This window comes from Oryzias latipes, chromosome 18, assembly GCF_053564925.1.
Source record: "Oryzias latipes strain Hd-rR chromosome 18, Olatipes_Hd-rR_3.1".
Taxonomy (NCBI): Eukaryota; Metazoa; Chordata; class Actinopteri; order Beloniformes; family Adrianichthyidae; genus Oryzias; species Oryzias latipes.
Genome location: NC_136254.1, coordinates 16,584,832 through 16,602,791, shown reverse-complemented (window position 1 = coordinate 16,602,791; position 17,960 = coordinate 16,584,832). Strand labels below are relative to the sequence as shown.

At 38.5% G+C, this 17,960-nt stretch overlaps 1 protein-coding gene across 3 annotated transcripts; it reads left to right on the top strand.

Moving 5' to 3' along the window:
* The first annotated feature begins 4,041 nt into the window (after positions 1-4,041).
* Positions 4,042-17,320, top strand: f13a1b (coagulation factor XIII, A1 polypeptide b). Of its 3 annotated transcripts, NM_001104830.1 has the most exon segments (17): positions 8,394-8,571; positions 10,439-10,627; positions 10,947-11,195; positions 11,271-11,389; positions 11,463-11,570; positions 11,658-11,832; positions 12,038-12,176; positions 13,875-13,978; positions 14,567-14,655; positions 14,739-14,892; positions 14,988-15,208; positions 15,210-15,221; positions 15,223-15,252; positions 15,254-15,263; positions 15,349-15,509; positions 15,933-16,069; positions 16,538-16,679. In NM_001104830.1, coding segments are annotated over 17 exon segments (2,217 nt in total).
* Positions 17,321-17,960: the final 640 nt, after the last annotated feature.

Below are 17,960 nucleotides of genomic sequence, written 5' to 3'. Positions count from 1 at the left end.
CATGATGTTTGACAAAATAAAATAGGCAATATGTGAGTTCAAGTTTGTTCTTTGGTGGGTGCTAGTTCACTAGGGGTCCGTTCTTTTATGTTTGGCCCTAACAGACTGCAAAAATGGTAGATGTTATGTCATTAAAAGATGTCCTTAAGTTTCAAAATGGGGAGTAATACATAATTGATGATTAATTACTGGTAATTACAGCTAATCAATAATTGAATAACTTTTTGTGTGGATTTTTTGTGGGGTCTGGTGGTTTTTAGATGACATTTGGGCCGGAAACCATGACTCCATTTAGCACAATGTCTGCATTTTCCCTTCTGAAACTAGGAAACTTTAAGCCATGACTTTAGTAACTTTAGTTTTAAGTTTTAAAGTTTTCAAAAAACAAGTTCTGCTAAAAAGAATTTTCCAGACAAACAAGGAATTCGATTTTGCTGTAAAATGTTGTTATTCAGATGCAGTACATGACAAATAAAATATTTTCTATTTGAAAAATCCTCTCTTTTGTTGCAGTTTAAGGAAGAGGACTTAATTTATAGCTGATACACATAATACTAAAAGTATTTTTTTCACCAAATTCTCCATGTTGTTTCAATTAACTCCTTTTTACAGTTGTTGCATTGTGCTGAGCTTTCATCATGTCCTGCCGTCACCTCAGCTGTGAAGCCTCATTGGGTAAATTTTAATTACAGCATGTTCTAATGACCCATGCAGCCCATTTCATGAAAACACACGCACATTAGATCATGGTTTTAATGATTCAGCCTTTCTTCCAGCAGCAGTCTGGGGGTGACACCAAACAAACCCACTTTATGGAAAAAACTGAATCATCAGCATTGACTTAAAGCCATAAATGGAGCTGAGGAGCTGGAATGAAAACAGTTGAGCATTGATAAATATTGCCATGATGGAAGACTTTAAACGTACAGGCTGCTTTTTGTAAATATCAGCCAAGCTATGTTTAAGCTGCAACCCCCCAAAAAAACATAATAATTCCATAATCTGCAGATTCAACCCTTTAAATGTGATTTTTTTTATCACATCACACTAATCTGCAATGGATTTTCCAAAGTAGTTTGCTGTAACTAGCTTGTGGAACAAACACATGGGGCAAAAATCATTAGCATAAAAAATACATTTAAAAACTCAATGAAGCACAAAAACACCTATCTTGAGTCTCTTTTTTAGTTTTACAAAACTAAATGTGAAATAAAATGATCATTTAATCTCCTAGAATAAGACTGTTAACATCCCAAAAGCGAAGGACAATACTGGGCTCACAGAAAAAACTGAGAGTTTGAAGCAGGGAGCTTGCGGCCAGCCCAGTGTATATTCTATGTCACAAATACAATCTTCTGAACTTTTTTTTCGTGAATAAAGAAATACACAGTAATGAAATTTTAAGCTTAATTTTCTTAATATATGTCCTTCATCGTAAGAAGATGTCACAAAAACATGTTTAAAACACCAAAAGCACCCTTTTTGTTGGAGTGGGTCTTTTTGTTTCCAGTACACCATTAAGTTAAGCCTGGGCTTCTGCAGTTTGGGTCCTACTACACTCCTTTCTAACAACTGTGCCGTATTGTTATTTCAAACTCAAATTGTATTTATTTATATAGCGCCTTTCATTTCAGTTGAAAACACAAAGCGCTTCACATAAAAGCAGATAAAACAGTCATAAAAACCAAAAATTGTTAAAAACAGCAAACAAAGGACAATCACACAAAGATGGGATCCCCCCCCCCCCCCCCAACCCACCCACCCACACCCCACCTACCCAGTTCCCCCCGTAGAACCCTGAACAGAAACAAAGAACTGCAGCTTAAAGAAGGTCTGGCTTGGTACTGCTGTGAGGAAACAATATGATGGGGATCCATTTATTCCAAGGCCCAGCCCGACCACAGGGGTCACTACCACAGCGCCCGCACAGCACAGAGCAGCCCAGGGCCCACTCCATGGCTATTAGACCACAGAGCGGGACCCCAGCCCGCCCAACGAGAACGGGCACTGCAGCAACAGCAGCCCCTACAGGTCAAGCTGGTGGTGCCCCAGAAAAATGGACCCCCAAGAGGATCCTAATCTTTTTTAAGAAAGAGTTTTCGGACCACCAAAAAAAAAAAGTAAAATTACGAGATTTAAAGCTCTTATGCTAATATAGCAGACTATTTTCATTCATCCTTGTTGTTTTATGTTGAAAGGGGACGTTTCATCTGGAGGAGGGGGCGTATGTAACACTGTTTACCTTCCGCATTGGTGTTGTGCGCATGACAGGTTCATGACGTCAGTGGACATGGACTTCTGGGTATGTGAATGAAAAGGGAAAATAAAGTTGCGATCCTCTACATCCAAACTTGTCTCCGAGCTCCTTATTTTACATATGAAATTATCTGATTTTGAGTCGCCAAAAGGTTCAGAAATTCTTTGATTTTGAAACCTATCCGGAAATAAAGGTTCAAAAACGCTCCACATCTTTCATCTTCAAGCCAGGCTCAGATAAACCAACAACTTTGTTTTTTTTTTCCCCGCATTAATTTATGATTTTTTTTTCGTAAATTTGCTAGATAAAATCTAGTAAATTTACGAGATAAAAACTTTTGAATGAAATGACTTGCTCTTTTTAAAAGCTCATTTAAAGTATCTTTACCATGCTAAAACACTTCTGCCAGAACCAAGAAATCATTTTTGTATGAAAGAAAAAATACTAGAAAAATCAATGACAAATTAATGAATGCCCTCAAGAAAAGGCTTTGAGATCCTATGGAAACTTGGTAAATAAGAAATCATAGAATAGCAGTAAAACCTTTCCCACTAAATGGACTTCAGAAGCTGAAAACAACTAGTCTGAGAGACTAAAGAATAATTGCAGGGCAAAATGCACGAATCATTGAATTAATCAAGTAGGCTTGCATTTAATACATTTTTCTTAGGTGTGAGTGTGGACTGGCAATCCGTTCAGGGTGTATCACATCTTTGCCCAACAGTGGCTGGGATAGGCTTCAGAAACCCCCTGACCCTGAAAGGGATGAGGGGAGTTCAAAAATGGATAAATGGATAAAGGAAAACAACATGATATGAGCAATGACAGTATTATAGTTGGGGGCTGGTTTGCTCCTTTTAACCCTTGTGCTATCATAGATGCCCCCACCCTTGCACTGACGTGTTCTCCCTACCATGACAAAGGTGGTTAAAGGTGGAAAGATTTCATGTAATCCATGGACACCAGTGAAGATCACAAATCATTGAAGAAAAAAGGTTCAGAGTACTGTCTAGTGGGTCTAGATGACCCAACTCCCAAAGGGTTACACGTGTAAAAACTTGACTTATAAAACTACAAAATCTTTTCTGTAAAGAAATTTAAAAGATAATTTCTTGTGACCGGGACTTCAAGAGTCCTTGGATTTTGTATTCAAAGAATAACCAAAGAACAAGTTACACAGACTTAAAACAAATAATACAAATGAAAAAAGTTTGGGGGGAGAGTTAACATTAATTATTTAATTTTAGAAGGGTTTAGTGGCAACACCTTAAAAAAGCCAATTAATACAGCAGAATCTGTCTGACTTGACTATTATACATCTGTGTGTGTTTGCAAACTGGTGGTGTTTGTTTATTTTATCTCAGTAATTGATTTTTGCAACTGGAAGGTCAGCCTCGAAATAAAAAGGGAAAGTGGGCAAGACGATTGAGAAATGAATGACAAAACAGAAGCAACAGTCAGAAGTTTAAATAAAAAGCAAACTTCAGCAAAAAAATTAATAAAAAAGGAAAAAAAAAACTTACTGACCACATGACTTAACAACTGTCAAAAAACAGGACATTGGTCAGGACAGAGAAAAGGGAAAGTTTTAATAAGTGCACACATCTGCTTATTAAAACTATTCACTCCTAATAAAGCACAAATTAAAGTTTTAGTAAATTAAAACAAATGTTTTTTTGTTAAAGTTTTTTTTTTAATCAATCATAGTCAATGACAATATATTTGACCGTGGGTTTGTCAGAGTTGGTACATTCCACATCCTGCTCTCAAACCCACAGCAGTTCTCTCTCTGCAACAGCCTTCAACGCACACCCACAGCTTTTTCTGGAGCTCTTCCTTACCTCCTCTGGGTATATAAGCAAATGCAGACAACTCCTGGAAAGGAGCAGCAAGTCGTTTCCAACAAAGATAAACAATTCTGCACTGCTCAGGTGATTCCTACACGCAACATTTTTCGAGTTAAAAAGGAGTTTTGGTGAGTGTATCATCTCATTTGCTGCAACATTCATGCAAGCTTCATTTTTCATGTAACTTCCAGATAGAAAGATGCTAATTATTTCAATGCCACATCTGCTACTTATCTGATTCTGCAATTGTTGTGCAACTTTTGGATCATACTTTTAAAAAGCTTCTTGCAGATTTCAATGTTTCACTTTTAATTTGAAGAATTTATTTTTAATTGTATGTTAAGTTAAATAAACAACAGATTTTTTAGAGAAAACTAGTAAACTTTTACGAATTCCTTTTTAACCTTTAAACTGTTGTTTGCCTGAAATTTTGCCCGAAGAGGTTTTTTTGTCTGGAGGCAGAGCTGCATGCTTTAGTTGCGAGAGCAATCTTCTCAAATCAGCATGTGTTACTCATAAAAGACTCAGTTTTTATGGCTTTAAAAAAAACTGCATTCTACATTTTTTTGGTTTTCAGCCTGTTAGGTCATGAGCACACAACTAAGATCACCTCTTTAAATCAACATGTGTTGATGTTGTTAGGTCTCAACAAAGCTGAGTCCACTGGAAACAACAGAAGAAGAGGTGCCTGAAATCCTCCAAAATGCTTGAATTAATGCTGTTTTTAAGGCTTTGGAATGAGATTATGAACATTTTAATTTCTCTTACAGCTAAGAACAATCCAACAAGAAAAAACTGATCTGTGGAAGGAAGTGGTGGAATTTGAAGGACTCAAATGCAGAAAATCAAAGTAGATTGATTAATAATAAATGTAAAATAATAGAACGGAGATATGAATGATTTAAACATTCAACCTACAGATGAATAGGCACAGTTAAAAGAAAAAAAGAAAATTAAAAAGCTGATCTGAAGACAGATCAAATTCAAGAAATGAGGAACAAAACTGATTTTTCCTGTTTTTCTAGTTTAATTTTTTCTTTTACATTGTTACACAACCAAGTTTTAGTTATTAGAAAGTCAAACCGTGAATTTTCATAGGAAAATAATGTTGAATTTAAAGTGACTTTTTCCACAAAATGCATTTTTCATGAACTAATAAATTTTACTGCACAGAAAATTTCTGTGTTTATTAAATTGCAGAAGAATAAATTTTTATAATGGTGTGATATAAAATAGTGATTGCTAGGAGTTATTTTTATTGGATTGCTTTAGCTGAAATAGACCCCAACCAGCACGCTAAAACATATTTGTATTGAACTTTTTAAACCAAATGCAGTTTTGATGACATGGTCTGTATAGTTCTCACAGCTTAAAAGCTTAGTAAATTTTATCCTCCAATCTTTATATTCTAAATAAAAACCAAATTTTTTCCTTTTCTTTTTTTTTATTTGTTATATAGGAACAGAGAAAATAAATGTTGTGAGGTTCATTCTGTTAGCAATATGTGGACTTTTTAAGATTTTATCTTATAAAGAAATGTTTTTAGCTTTTGTTATTTTATTTTGTAGTTTTAATTTTGACAGGTGTACATCTTTGTCCACATAGGCAAAAAAAAAAGGGTTACCATCTTGTGCAAACTAAATACATAAATAATGGCCACTACTTTAGTTAACTCAGTCAAATATAGAAGAAAATGACAAAGTCATACGGTTTACTGCAGCAAACTTCTGAAACGTTTGGCTTTAAACTTGCAACATTTTTGTCAGTTTGTTAGGCAACAAAAAGAAATGTGCAATGTCCTACTAACCAAAAACAGTCAACTATTTAAAAAAAAACTTAAATGAAATTACCCAAAACTTGGGATGACAAACTTCACACAACGGCAATGTAAACAAAGGCAACCTATGTGCTCTGTGTGACTCACTGTTTCCAAAAACCATGAGCTTTAATTACAGCTGACAGACAGAGCAGACCAGCAGGACTCGAGGTCTTGATGACTTCACGGTTTTATTCCGAGGCTGAACCAATAATAAGACACTGGCTCTTTCTATAAGATGCTAAAAGCCTCAAATTGGTGGTAGAAACACCTGGCTGAGAGCTGGACTCACAATTGCATCATAAGGGTGTGACAAGGAGAGTTTTTGTGTTAGAGTTTACCAGCATGAGTCATCATTTTGCACAGAGAGAGCTCTGTTTTCTCAGAAGAATGAGATGAAATGGAAGAAAGTCAAAGCGGCAACAAGTGAAACCACTACAACAAACATGCATCAGTATTAACAGATCGCATCATTGCCTGGAGTCAATTAACACCAAACACAGCAAATAAATCAACTAAGGAGAGAATTTCAAAATGCTTTTTTATGGGTAACACACCTTTTTAGAACTTCTAAATTAACTTCAGCACAGAACCTAAATCACATGCAATAAACCTTCAGACTATCAATCAGTCTCTTGTTAAGTTTTTTAGTGGGCTTTTGTCCCAATTTTATTTTTATTTGTCTTAAAGTTTCTTTACTTAACTTTTTATCTTTTAAGACAATAAATCAGTCATAGAAATAAATGTTTAAAAAGAAAAATTGAGTAAATTCTTTGATAGTGAATCACTTGTTCTAAAACACTTCGCTCGCAAAATGCAGGACTGCTTGTGGTTCCTAGAATTGGTAAAAGTACGGTTGGAGGTAGAGCGTTTAGCCACCAAGCCCCTGTCTTATGGAATAAACTCCCAGCTCATATAAGAGAGGCCGACTCAGTTTCTACATTCAAAGCTAGACTGAAAACATTCCTCTTTGGACAGGCTTATTGTCAGACTAGTTAGTATTCAGAGATTATTTAACTTAATGTTAGTTTGTTTAAATTAAACTTAATAATAACTATTTCTTTTAAAAGGCTGCTAGAAGTTGAAGCTGGGGTAACTATGGTACACTGGGGTTCTGTCCTCTTTCCTTTTTTACTTCTACCCTTCCTCTCCTCTATTCTTGATCATAATTTATCATTTAGTTCTCCATGCCTCTGTTTGGTGCAGTGCGATTCATGTATTGTCCCTCTTTTCCTCTCCCCTCCTGGGGAGTGGGAGTGCTTCCAGACTCCAGTTGGCTCATCCGTGCTCCAGTTCCTGACCGTTTACCTCGCCTTTGCTCCTGCTCCTACACCTGGCTGTGGATCCTGCCTCTGGCTCATCTCTGGCTCGTCTCTGCTCTGTACCTGACCGAGTACCTCGTCTCTGCTCCTGCTCCTACACCTGGCTGTGGTTCCTGTCTCCGGCTCGACTCGCGCCTTTGACTGTCCCGATAACCACGGCTGGATGAAGCTCGTCTGCTGGACTTTTAAATATGTAGTTGTAGATTTAGATAAGTTAATTCTTCTCTAAGATTTCTGGTAAATCGCCTGTCCGTCCTGGGGGAGGATCCCTCCTTCATGTGGGCACCCCTGAGGTTTCTTCGTTTTTTCCGGAATCCGGTTTTTTTGGGAGTTTTTCCTTACCGCGAAGGGGGGTCTAAGGGCAGGGATGCCAGTATAGCTTAGTCAGTTTGTTAGTTCATTTTAGTATTTTTCTATTGAACTCTTTGTATTCGTGATCCTTTTGATTTCATGTTTTACTTCGAAGCCCATCGAGACGACTGTTGTTGTGATTTTGGGCTATACAAATAAAATTGAAATTGAAATTGAAATTTTCTTCAGTTAACAGTAAACAATTGACCCCCCCCCCACACACCCACACCCTTTTACAAAATACCACAAAACACATGGGGATCACATGTGCCTTAATGTGTTAATTGTGTTTACTTTGGGGGTGCTTTTCCATCCACTAACTTTAAAGTCTCAATCCGTTCATCTGTTGATCTACTATCGAAGTGTTCCCAGTGGTCTTTGAATTATAATTATATCGTTTTAGCCTAAATAAAAAAACTGTAATGTTTTCTAGGACAGAGTTTTTTGCAGAGGGGCAGTAGTTCTTCAGAAATTCCCCTCTAACTTGTGGGCGGGACTGTTGGTGTGGGGTAAGCCTGCCCTCACTTTCCATCAACCCTTTGTTTTTTTTTACTCTCTCCTGGTAGCTTACAGCCCTTCACAACCCAATCTAACTTTACCAGTGCAACAAAAATGAGACAGGGATATGTTAAAAACACCATAACACCATTTCATTGGTGTGAATCTATAATCTTTATTAACAAATGTTTGTAACTTCAGCACAAAAGGAAGGGTTGCATGCTGACTAAAACACTCAAATCTTACGTGTTTTATTGTTTTTGGCTTCTTTACTTTCCCAGTGAACCTGAACCATCACCACCATGTCTGATACCAGTGCCACCCCAACCTCTCCCCCTGCCCCCACGCCAACTCCCTCTAAGGGGAACAGGCGCGGCCGGAAAGCAGGCCCTGCTGACAACTCTAACTCAGAGTTTGCCAACTTTCCTGAAGTAGAGTATTTTATTGCACCTGGACCAAGAGGATACCCACCCCTGACAGGTGAGGATCAGATGTTGTGTCCATTTGTTTGGTCATGTAAGTGGATTTAAAAAAATGCTGAATAAAATTTGAAATTGAGTTCAATTTGAAGATGGTACAAATAATAGCTCAATGAAAATATCTAAAGCCACTTACGTTTTCTGGCCTGACATAAGACTGTCAATTGTTTGATGGAAGGGGAGACGTGACTTTAAAAACGATAAAGTTCTTTTTTCTGTCAGGTTCCGGTACTTATAGCGCGTGAATGACACATGAGTGATGTCCACGCTGGATAGGTCCAGGCCGCTTCCTGCCGCCTGGACCTGATTGGCAGCCAACAACCACACATGAATAGTTCTGAGGCTCTTTCAGCACTTTAAAGCATTTGACTAAATCCCTTATTTTTACATACTTTAAAAAATTTGAAAAGAAGACAATTTAAAAATTGTTGGAGAAAACGTATTTGGAATAAGAGTTTCTAAATCTATTGTATACGGAAGCATTTATTCTAGTGCCCAAAGAAGCTGCTTTAACACGCCACAGCCTTATCACTCTGAACTGAAAAATGTGTCATTTATTTCAGTTTAGAGGATAAAGTGACATGACACAGGGGCATACCATATTAGCTGCACTGCAAGGCACATCAGACCGTAATGCACTCAGTCAATGAATGATGTGTTTTCAAACTTATGTCATAAAGGAGGCTCTCCGAACTATAAGACGTAATAAGAAAGACAAGAGTCAGAGATAAGCCTGTCATTTTGTCAGATATTGTTGACTGCATTCACAGTAACACACAGTAACTACAACTTGTTTGTAAGATGCTAAACAGTAGCCATTTTAGAAGTGTTAACCATGATAGCATATTTACAATACCAGTAACTCCCACTCTTGTTTGCAACATGTAAAACAGACTGATACCGCTAAAACAAATGTTACTGTGACTAAGCTAACTTTTAACCATTTTAGTAACCTAAAAAAATACAGACAAACGCTGCTAAACATTAACTGTGTTAGCCTATTTACAATATTGCTCAACCTTATTTGCAACTCGTAAAAAAAGCAGACTTAAATTTTGACTGAGCACCCTGTACCTCTCATTATCTCCGTGACATCAGTAATAAGTAAATTAAATTGTGCATAAAAAACCAGCATTATCAAATATAGTTTGGACTGCCATTTTGAACTTGAAGCATATCTCTGCTGATATCCCAGCAGGATACGCTGGAGAGACTATGGGTATGTCTGAATTCCCACCCTAACCCCTATCTAGTGCACTATATAGTGCGTTCGCCATTTTGTAGGGCTGTCCGAATCTACAATTCCCAAATCCAGTCCACTGGAAATTTTTCACTGCGACAACCCAATGTGCATTGATGCTCACTAGATTGGCGAATATAGGCCACAATGCATTGCGTCGGAAAATTTTTACCAAAAAAAAGTATTTAAATGTATTTTTTTGATAAACCATCAACGTTTTTATCTTAAGAAGACAGTGGACTTATAAATAATCATCGCAAAATGCTCATTTCAATTTGATTTTAACGTCGTGAAATCAATGATGTCATATCAGCCGTTAAAAAAAAAAAAGTAGTGAGCAAGGTGTGCGAATTGCTTGTAAAATTCACGGCACTACATAGTGCTGCACAACTTTTTATTAGTTAGGGGTTAGGGTTGGAATTCGGACACAACCTTTGTCTCTCAGCTGGCCTGGGAACACCTCTGGGTCCCCCCAGAGGAGCTGGAGGAAGTGGTCGGGGATAGGGAAGTCTGGGCATCTTTGCTTAGGCTACTGCCCCCGCAACCTGGTCCTGGATGAATGAAAGAAATGGTTGGATGCCATCTTAATTTTGAACAATCTTGCTCTTTCTGTCTGACCTTTAATCAGAGTTTCTGGACATCTGGGATGTGGATATGATAAGAAGAATTGATGAGAGCAACAAGTTAGAGCACCACACCGAGCTCTACAACTCGGAAAATCTCATTGTGCGCAGAGGACAGGAGTTTCAAATCAAGCTGACCTTCAATCGCCCCTACAAACCAGATGAAGACAAGTTTGCAGTGGAGTTTACCATTGGTGAGATGGGCAAACATGGATGTAACGTTTTAGTCTGTGCACATTTTTTTAACATTCAACCACATATTTTTCTGTTCTTTTTTTACACCAAAAGCTAACTTTGCTTACAGACTGTAGTTAAAATAATCACATTTTTGATTAACCTCCTTAGGCCCGAGCTAATACTTGAGCTAACACTCTACACACATAGTCACAGGGCCCCAGTAAAGCAGAGAAAACGACTATGATAATTTAACCTAAAATGTGATGTTCACACATGTAGATGCCAGGTCTTAAGAGGTTAAACAAATAAATATGCCCATGTCACTTGCTCATCCAGGCTCGAGCCCGCAGTTCAGCAAGGGCACCTACATCCCTGTCTTCTTCACAAAGGAGCGTCAGAGTTCATGGGCAGGTCGCGCCATTGCAAACTCAGACAACATCGTCACTGTAGGCATCACTCCTGCAACAAACTGCATTGTGGGGAAGTACAACTTATACGTCGCTGTGGTCACGCCTTATGGCGTCCGCAGGACACGACCAGACAAAAGCCGAGAGATGTACATCCTCTTTAACCCCTGGGCTAAAGGTTTGTTGGGACCTCAATAGTGTTCTAAGGGAATTTCTAGTTTCAGTGCTGACTTCAGGTTTGTTGTTACCGCAGATGATGCTGTGTTCCTGGATGATGAGATGGAGAGGCAGGAGTGTGTGATGAATGAGATGGGGATTATCTATCATGGTGCTTACAACGACGTTGCTGAAAGAAGCTGGAACTATGGACAAGTGGGTTGAGAAAAAAAAGTATTTTCAAATTAAATTGATAAGATATAATTTCATCTAAATGTATTTTTTTTAGTTCAACTATGGAGTCCTAGATGCTTGTCTCTTCATCTTGGATCATTCAGAAATGCCCATCATCAACAGAGGAGATCCCGTTAAAGTAACCAGACAAGCTTCCGCCATGGTAAGAAAGAAATATCTGTTTTCTAATCAAATGTGTATCCTGAAAACAATCTGTAAAATTCTAATAAACACACACACACACCTCCAGATGAATTCTCAAGATGACAATGGTGTGTTGGTTGGGGATTGGAGCGGTGACTACATCTATGGAGTGTCACCCACTTCCTGGACCGGCAGTACGGACATCCTGATCAGCTATGCCAGAAGCAAAGCACCCGTCCGCTATGCTCAGTGCTGGGTCTACGCCGGCGTCTTCAACACATGTGAGCTGTCGTGTCATTTGAAAGATGTACATTTCCCTAAAGAGGAATTAAGAAAATTTTACAAATGTTCAAGGACTATTTAGGTGTTGATCTGGGTGTATGCAAAAAGATCCAGTTTTAAATTAATAAATTGATATGACCAGATTACTGTACAAGGAATAAATAAGTCACAGAAATCACTGTTTGCAAACATCTGTTTTTCCAGTCCTGCGCTGTCTTGGCATCCCGTCTCGTGTTGTGACCAACTTCTTCTCTGCACACGACAATGATGGAAATCTGAAGACTGACATCATCTTAGACGAGAATGGCAAAATTGACAAAAACCGCACCAGGGACTCTGTATGGTACAAAGGCTTTCATTTAAAGCTTACCATTTCTTTGCCTACTTTGTTTGTGGTTGTAGCTGTCATTGCTGCTGATCCCCTTACTGTCATTTATTTAAAAACTCACTCTATCATCTTTTGATCTATTGTAAAAGCGTTTCCAATGGTTCTATAAATTATGATTATGCTGGTTTTAGCCCAGAAAAAACCCAACCTGTGTCGTTTTCTATAGTTCTTGTGGAGTGACAGGACATTGTAAATGTCTGTGTAACTGTCTGTGTGGAGTAAGCCTTCCCCAACTTCCCATTTGTTAACACACTCTTCCATTTACAGTTTACGGCCCCTCACACCCCATCTTAACATTACCGGTGCAACAAAAATGGCCAGCAATATTGTAGCTATCCAGCCATGCAGTTTTGGAGTGAGATGCCAGATCAGACAAGGAAAATAAGTGGATGCATCAGAATGGAGCGGAGCAGGGAGCTTGTGCGCTGCTTGCTGTGCCACAAGAAAATGTTAAAAACACCAAAAACACAATTTTCTTTGGAATGAGTCTTTTATTAGTTATATTGCCCCACAAGTAACCTGTTTCAAAATGCCAACTACAAATTTATCTATGATTTTTGTTGTTTGTTATGGTTTTCTTTTTTTCAAGATTTAAACCACACTCTATTTGCATAACATAACAAATCCCTGAATGTGGAAAAAAATGAATGCAAATGTGTTTAATAGCATGATTCTATCAGCAGTGACAAGAGAAACAGGAAAAAAAAAGTTATAACATTTTTTTACACATTTGAGCCTTTTCATTACTTGTCTTATATCGATGGAGACCCGCTGTTCTCCATTTCTCCAGCTTATTTGTTTAGATTCAAATAAATTTGTGCAAACCCTTCTCTTGTTATACACACATTGACTTCTTTAACTTAATGAACCAAGAAGTCAAACTCTGGAAAGAACCATTTTTCATGTCCAACCCGATGGTGTAGCAGAATGTTGTCCATTATGACCCAGCATACAGAGTGAACCTAATTTCACTGTGTATAGGAGACAGGACAATTGCCATTACGCTCTGGTGTGGAAACCATGGCTGGTAGGCAAATAGTTGTTTTTTTTATATAAGCAGCTAATGTGACAGTAGGTTCATGAAACATTGAGCAAATAATGACATTTTGACATCCTCAACCCACAAAAAAAGGCTTTCCCCTATAGGGGAAAGCCTTAAAATATTTGGAACAGTTATAACTGTTCCAAATATTTTACACCTTAGAAAAATAACAGTTTTTCAATTGCTTGTTGCATTCACAACTGAAACATTTTTTTGTTGTTCCTCATACATCACAATGCAGTAAAGGCAATGAATAATGGTGACAGAAATGCTGCCAGTTTATTGTTTCGCAGATGAATGTTAAAAAAAAACTGATCTACTTGTGCCTGTAGCACGGTATTTTCTCTTCTTGTTCTTACTACCATTTCCCTGAAATACAGTTTCGCTTTTGAAAAAGGGGGGTGGGGCGTAACATTTCAGTGGCTCCAGGGGATGAAGTCCTTAGATCTAGGGTTTTGGGCTCCAGACCTCATGTTCCAGATTCCTCCTGGTTTTTAGAAACCTGGCCCTACTTGGTGCTGATTACCAGGATCATGTCTTGAATTTTGACCCTGTGACTTAGATGCATTAGAAATACAACCACAATTTGATTTGAAATGTGTTTTTGTCAGGAATTACCATTGCTGGAATGAGTGCTACATGTCTAGGCCTGACCTCCCCCAGGGCTATGGCGGCTGGCAGATTGTGGATGCAACTCCACAGGAGACCAGCGATGGTAAGTGACCAACAAAACATAGTCTGATGCTTGATGCAAATGCAGGATAGAAATGATTGTCATTTGTACTTTAAGCCTTAGTCACAACTGCCCTTATGGGTGAATAAAAACTGTCTGCTGGCAAAGAAAACATGGCAAACCTTTACAGGGCAAGCAGGTGGCCCACGCAAAATAAGAGGCCTGCGCAAAATATCAAGGTCACGAAGACCACCTAGACCACTTGGTGAGACAATGGAGCAAACATGTTCATTTACATTTTTTTGCTACGGGCATGCTGCAGATCGTAGTGAACAACATGTAAGGCTAAGTAACATAGGTTGGCCTTACAAATGCTTAACGAAGCGTTTAAAAACTGCACGAAAATGCTTAATTCCATTTTCATTGGGGCCCTTTAGGTGGCCACATGAGCCTCAAGGGAACTGCGTACATACATGCGTTCCTTTTAAGATGCAGCCACTCCTCTTTACAACCCTCTACGGGCCCGTAAAACCCTGAAACCAGAAGCACTCATACGGGTCAACTCCCTGTACAGCACATGTGACTAAGGCTTTAATGATTCCTGCATTCATTACTCTTTTCTTCATAAAGGTATGTACAGATGTGGACCAGCATCAGTCCATGCAATCAAACACGGAGAGATATGCTTTCCCTATGATGCAGCCTTTGTGTTTGCTGAGGTTAGTGTCTTCACAGGTTATTCCCGTTTATATGTCAATTATCAACAATCTTAAGAAGCTTCAGATCTATCTTTCTTCTGCAGGTTAACAGCGATGTGGTATTTTATTCCCGAAGGAGAGATGGGACTTTGGATCTTGTCAAAGTTAATCGCACTCACATAGGTCGCATGGTTTTGACAAAAGCTCCAGGCGAGGAGACTCGCCGTGACATCACCAGTCAATACAAGTTTCCTGAGGGTCAGAGACTTTTTTCAAACTCAAACCTCACAGTTAAATGAATAACATTTTTTCCGCAGTTTAGCTTCAATGTGAAACGTTTCTATCTAATCTAGGCAGCGCAGAGGAGAGGACTGTCCTGGAAAAGGCAGAAGAGTACGGCTGCAAACGCGTAAAGGACAACCCATCTCTGGCTGACGTGGACCTGACTCTCCCAACTCTGGAGATCAGTGTCGGCGATGACTTTGAGTTAGATCTGGAGTTTGTAAACCATACTAAGGAGAAGCGAACAGTGGCGGCTTACATCAGTGGGAGCGTAGTTTACTATACTGGTGTTTCCGGCCATGAGTTCCTGTTCAGAACCCCCACTGTTCAAATTGGGCCACAAAAAAGTGAGTTGGGGGGAGAATGTCCAAGAAATATGAAGTTTCAGAACTCGTAAAGGTACATCAATGAAGTTGTGTTTCTATTTTGTAGGTGTCAAAGAACTGGTGCAGATTGAGTCAAAAAAGTACATGCAGCACCTGGTGGAACAGTGCAACCTCAACTTTATTGTAACAGGGAAGATCAAAGAGACGGGAAAGATTGTCACTGCAACCAAACTTGTTACTCTACACAACCCCAAACTCACCGTGGAGGTCTGACATGATCATTTACACCTACAAAATCCTTCAGGCAAAGAATAGGGGTCTCACTGGTTTTTAACATCTCACAATTAGTTGCAAACCATGTTCCTGATGGAGTTTCCAAGATGATCCAAGATGAATATTCTTACATGACTTAGTATCTACTTGTGCCATTGAAATTGAAATACTTTTAAGACATCTTTCACTCAAAAATGTCAAAGAAGAAGTTCCAAACTTTTCTCAACTTGTTCTAGAGGGACAGAAAGTGCGAGAACATGGAAACAACTTTGTGTGGTGTGGATGCTAGTCGAGTAACCCAATAGTTTCTGACTGCAGCACTGGGGATGGTTCAAGTAGAGAAAGCAAAATATACACTCAGGTGTGACAACTAATGAGACTCTAATGTTTAATTTATTATTTTGTAATTTTTTCCAGGTGTCTGGAAACGCCAAAGTGAATGAAGAGATGATGGTGACTGTGGAGTTCACCAACCCCTTCAGCTTCAGCCTTGAAGACGTGAACGTTCGCATGGAAGGACCGGGGGTCATGTTGCCGAGGCGCAAAACTTTCAGGTGAACCTGAACTAATCTGAATTTTAGTTTTTAATCTGCTTAATTTATCATTAAAAGGCTTCTATAATAGTAAGATATGGATTCAAGAGTATTTCTCTATGTAAATTATTCCAAGAAAAAGAATATTTCTCCGTACACACTAATGTGATGGTTGATAGTAGATCACCCTAAACAAAATGACAAAAAAATACGCCTTTATAAGTTTAGTGGAAAATTTGAGAAATGTACCCATGTAAAGTTAAAAAAAATGTCATATTTACATGATGTAAAGTTATTTTAATTATATCTGTTTCTGTTTTCAGTGTTCTCTTAAGCGAGAATTAAATATAACTCCTTGAATAAGCATAAATATAGTGAGCTACAGTGAGATAAAATAATTATAGGCATAGGGATTTTCAAATTTCAGAAAGTAATTGTGTGATCCAATCCTGTACCTGCAATGTGTAACTTAGACCTTGTTGCTTTCAGTTTGATCCTTGGAGGCTCCCATCTTACCTGGACTGAGCTGTTTAGCCCCCAAAGGCCCGGCAAAACCAGGATAATTGCCACTCTGGACTGTCCTTCTCTGCGGCAGGTTGACGGCCAGGTGTCCCTAACTGTCGAACCCTGAGCAACACAGCTAGATGGGTTTATGCTAGCAGCAATCTGCTTCCACCTTACTGTATTACCCTTTCAGTAGATTTTTATCCTTAAGCTAGGAAGTGACCCTTTAACACCGGAGCTTCTTGTCGATGCAAAAACAACATTGGTGCAAAAATCAGAGTAAGGCCGACATGAAAAGGTGCTTTTTTCTGCGTCAGAATCAGCTGATTCCCACTGATTGCATAGACGGCTGAAGCGTTAAGATAGGTCAAAGAATGTGTGTTATTTAGATGTTGCCGGTGTTAAAGGGTTAAGATTTAGAATGTGGTAGTTTCAAAATAGAAAAAAAAGTTTACCTTTTGGTTATTATTACTTTGATTTTTGAAGATTCTTGTAGATTTCTTGCTGACCTGCAGATGGGTAACAACATTTTACACAAAATTCAACAAGCATCTCATTTCAGTCAAAGTGATTTGTTGCAGCTTTCATATATGAATTTGTAAAACCCAGCTTTCATAATCAATGCTGCCATACTATTCTAATGATGAGAACTGTAAGTTTATGTATTTTCATATATATTCTGGTATGTTGTTGCATGTTTTCAAAGTGAAAGTTCTTGCTAAAATATAGACTGAATGTATTCTGCAATAAATCCTTTTTTATATCTTCTCTCTTTCGCTCATGTGACCACATTTTTCATAAGAAAATTAGCACTTAGTGACTTATAGTTTCCAACTTTTCAAGGTTTGTCTTGTAAGAGTGTCATAAAGCACAAATACCTTCATTTACACATATTTACACTCTATTATCTTTGTTCGGGAACAACTATATTTAACCTCGTGTTTGCTAATTGAAAAAGTTCAAATCTTGCAGAACTTACCATTTTTTCCACACTATAAAGCACATTTTTTTAAAGCGCCTTAGAATCCAGAGCACGTTGTATGGATTATTTCTGGTTTTGTTAACTGTAGCAATTTTGAAAAGTAGCCTACATGGCGCTCTGTCAAAATCTTTGGTTGGGTGTCATTGTGGTTATACTAATTTCAAGATTTATTTATTTGTCATTGTCTTGTAATGAGCAACAAAATTGCGGCTGACATGTAGCAGTGTTGTACCTTTTTTTTATTATCGTGCTACGAACAACTTTGGAAGTAAGTTGGAGTGGATGATGTCCGCCCAGAGTACCTCAAGTCTCTGGATACTGGCTCTTGGCTGACACGTCTCTGCAGCATTGTGTGGCAGTCGGGAACAGTACCAATGGACTGTCAAACGGGGGTGGTGGTTCCCCTTTCCAATAAGGGAGAACGGA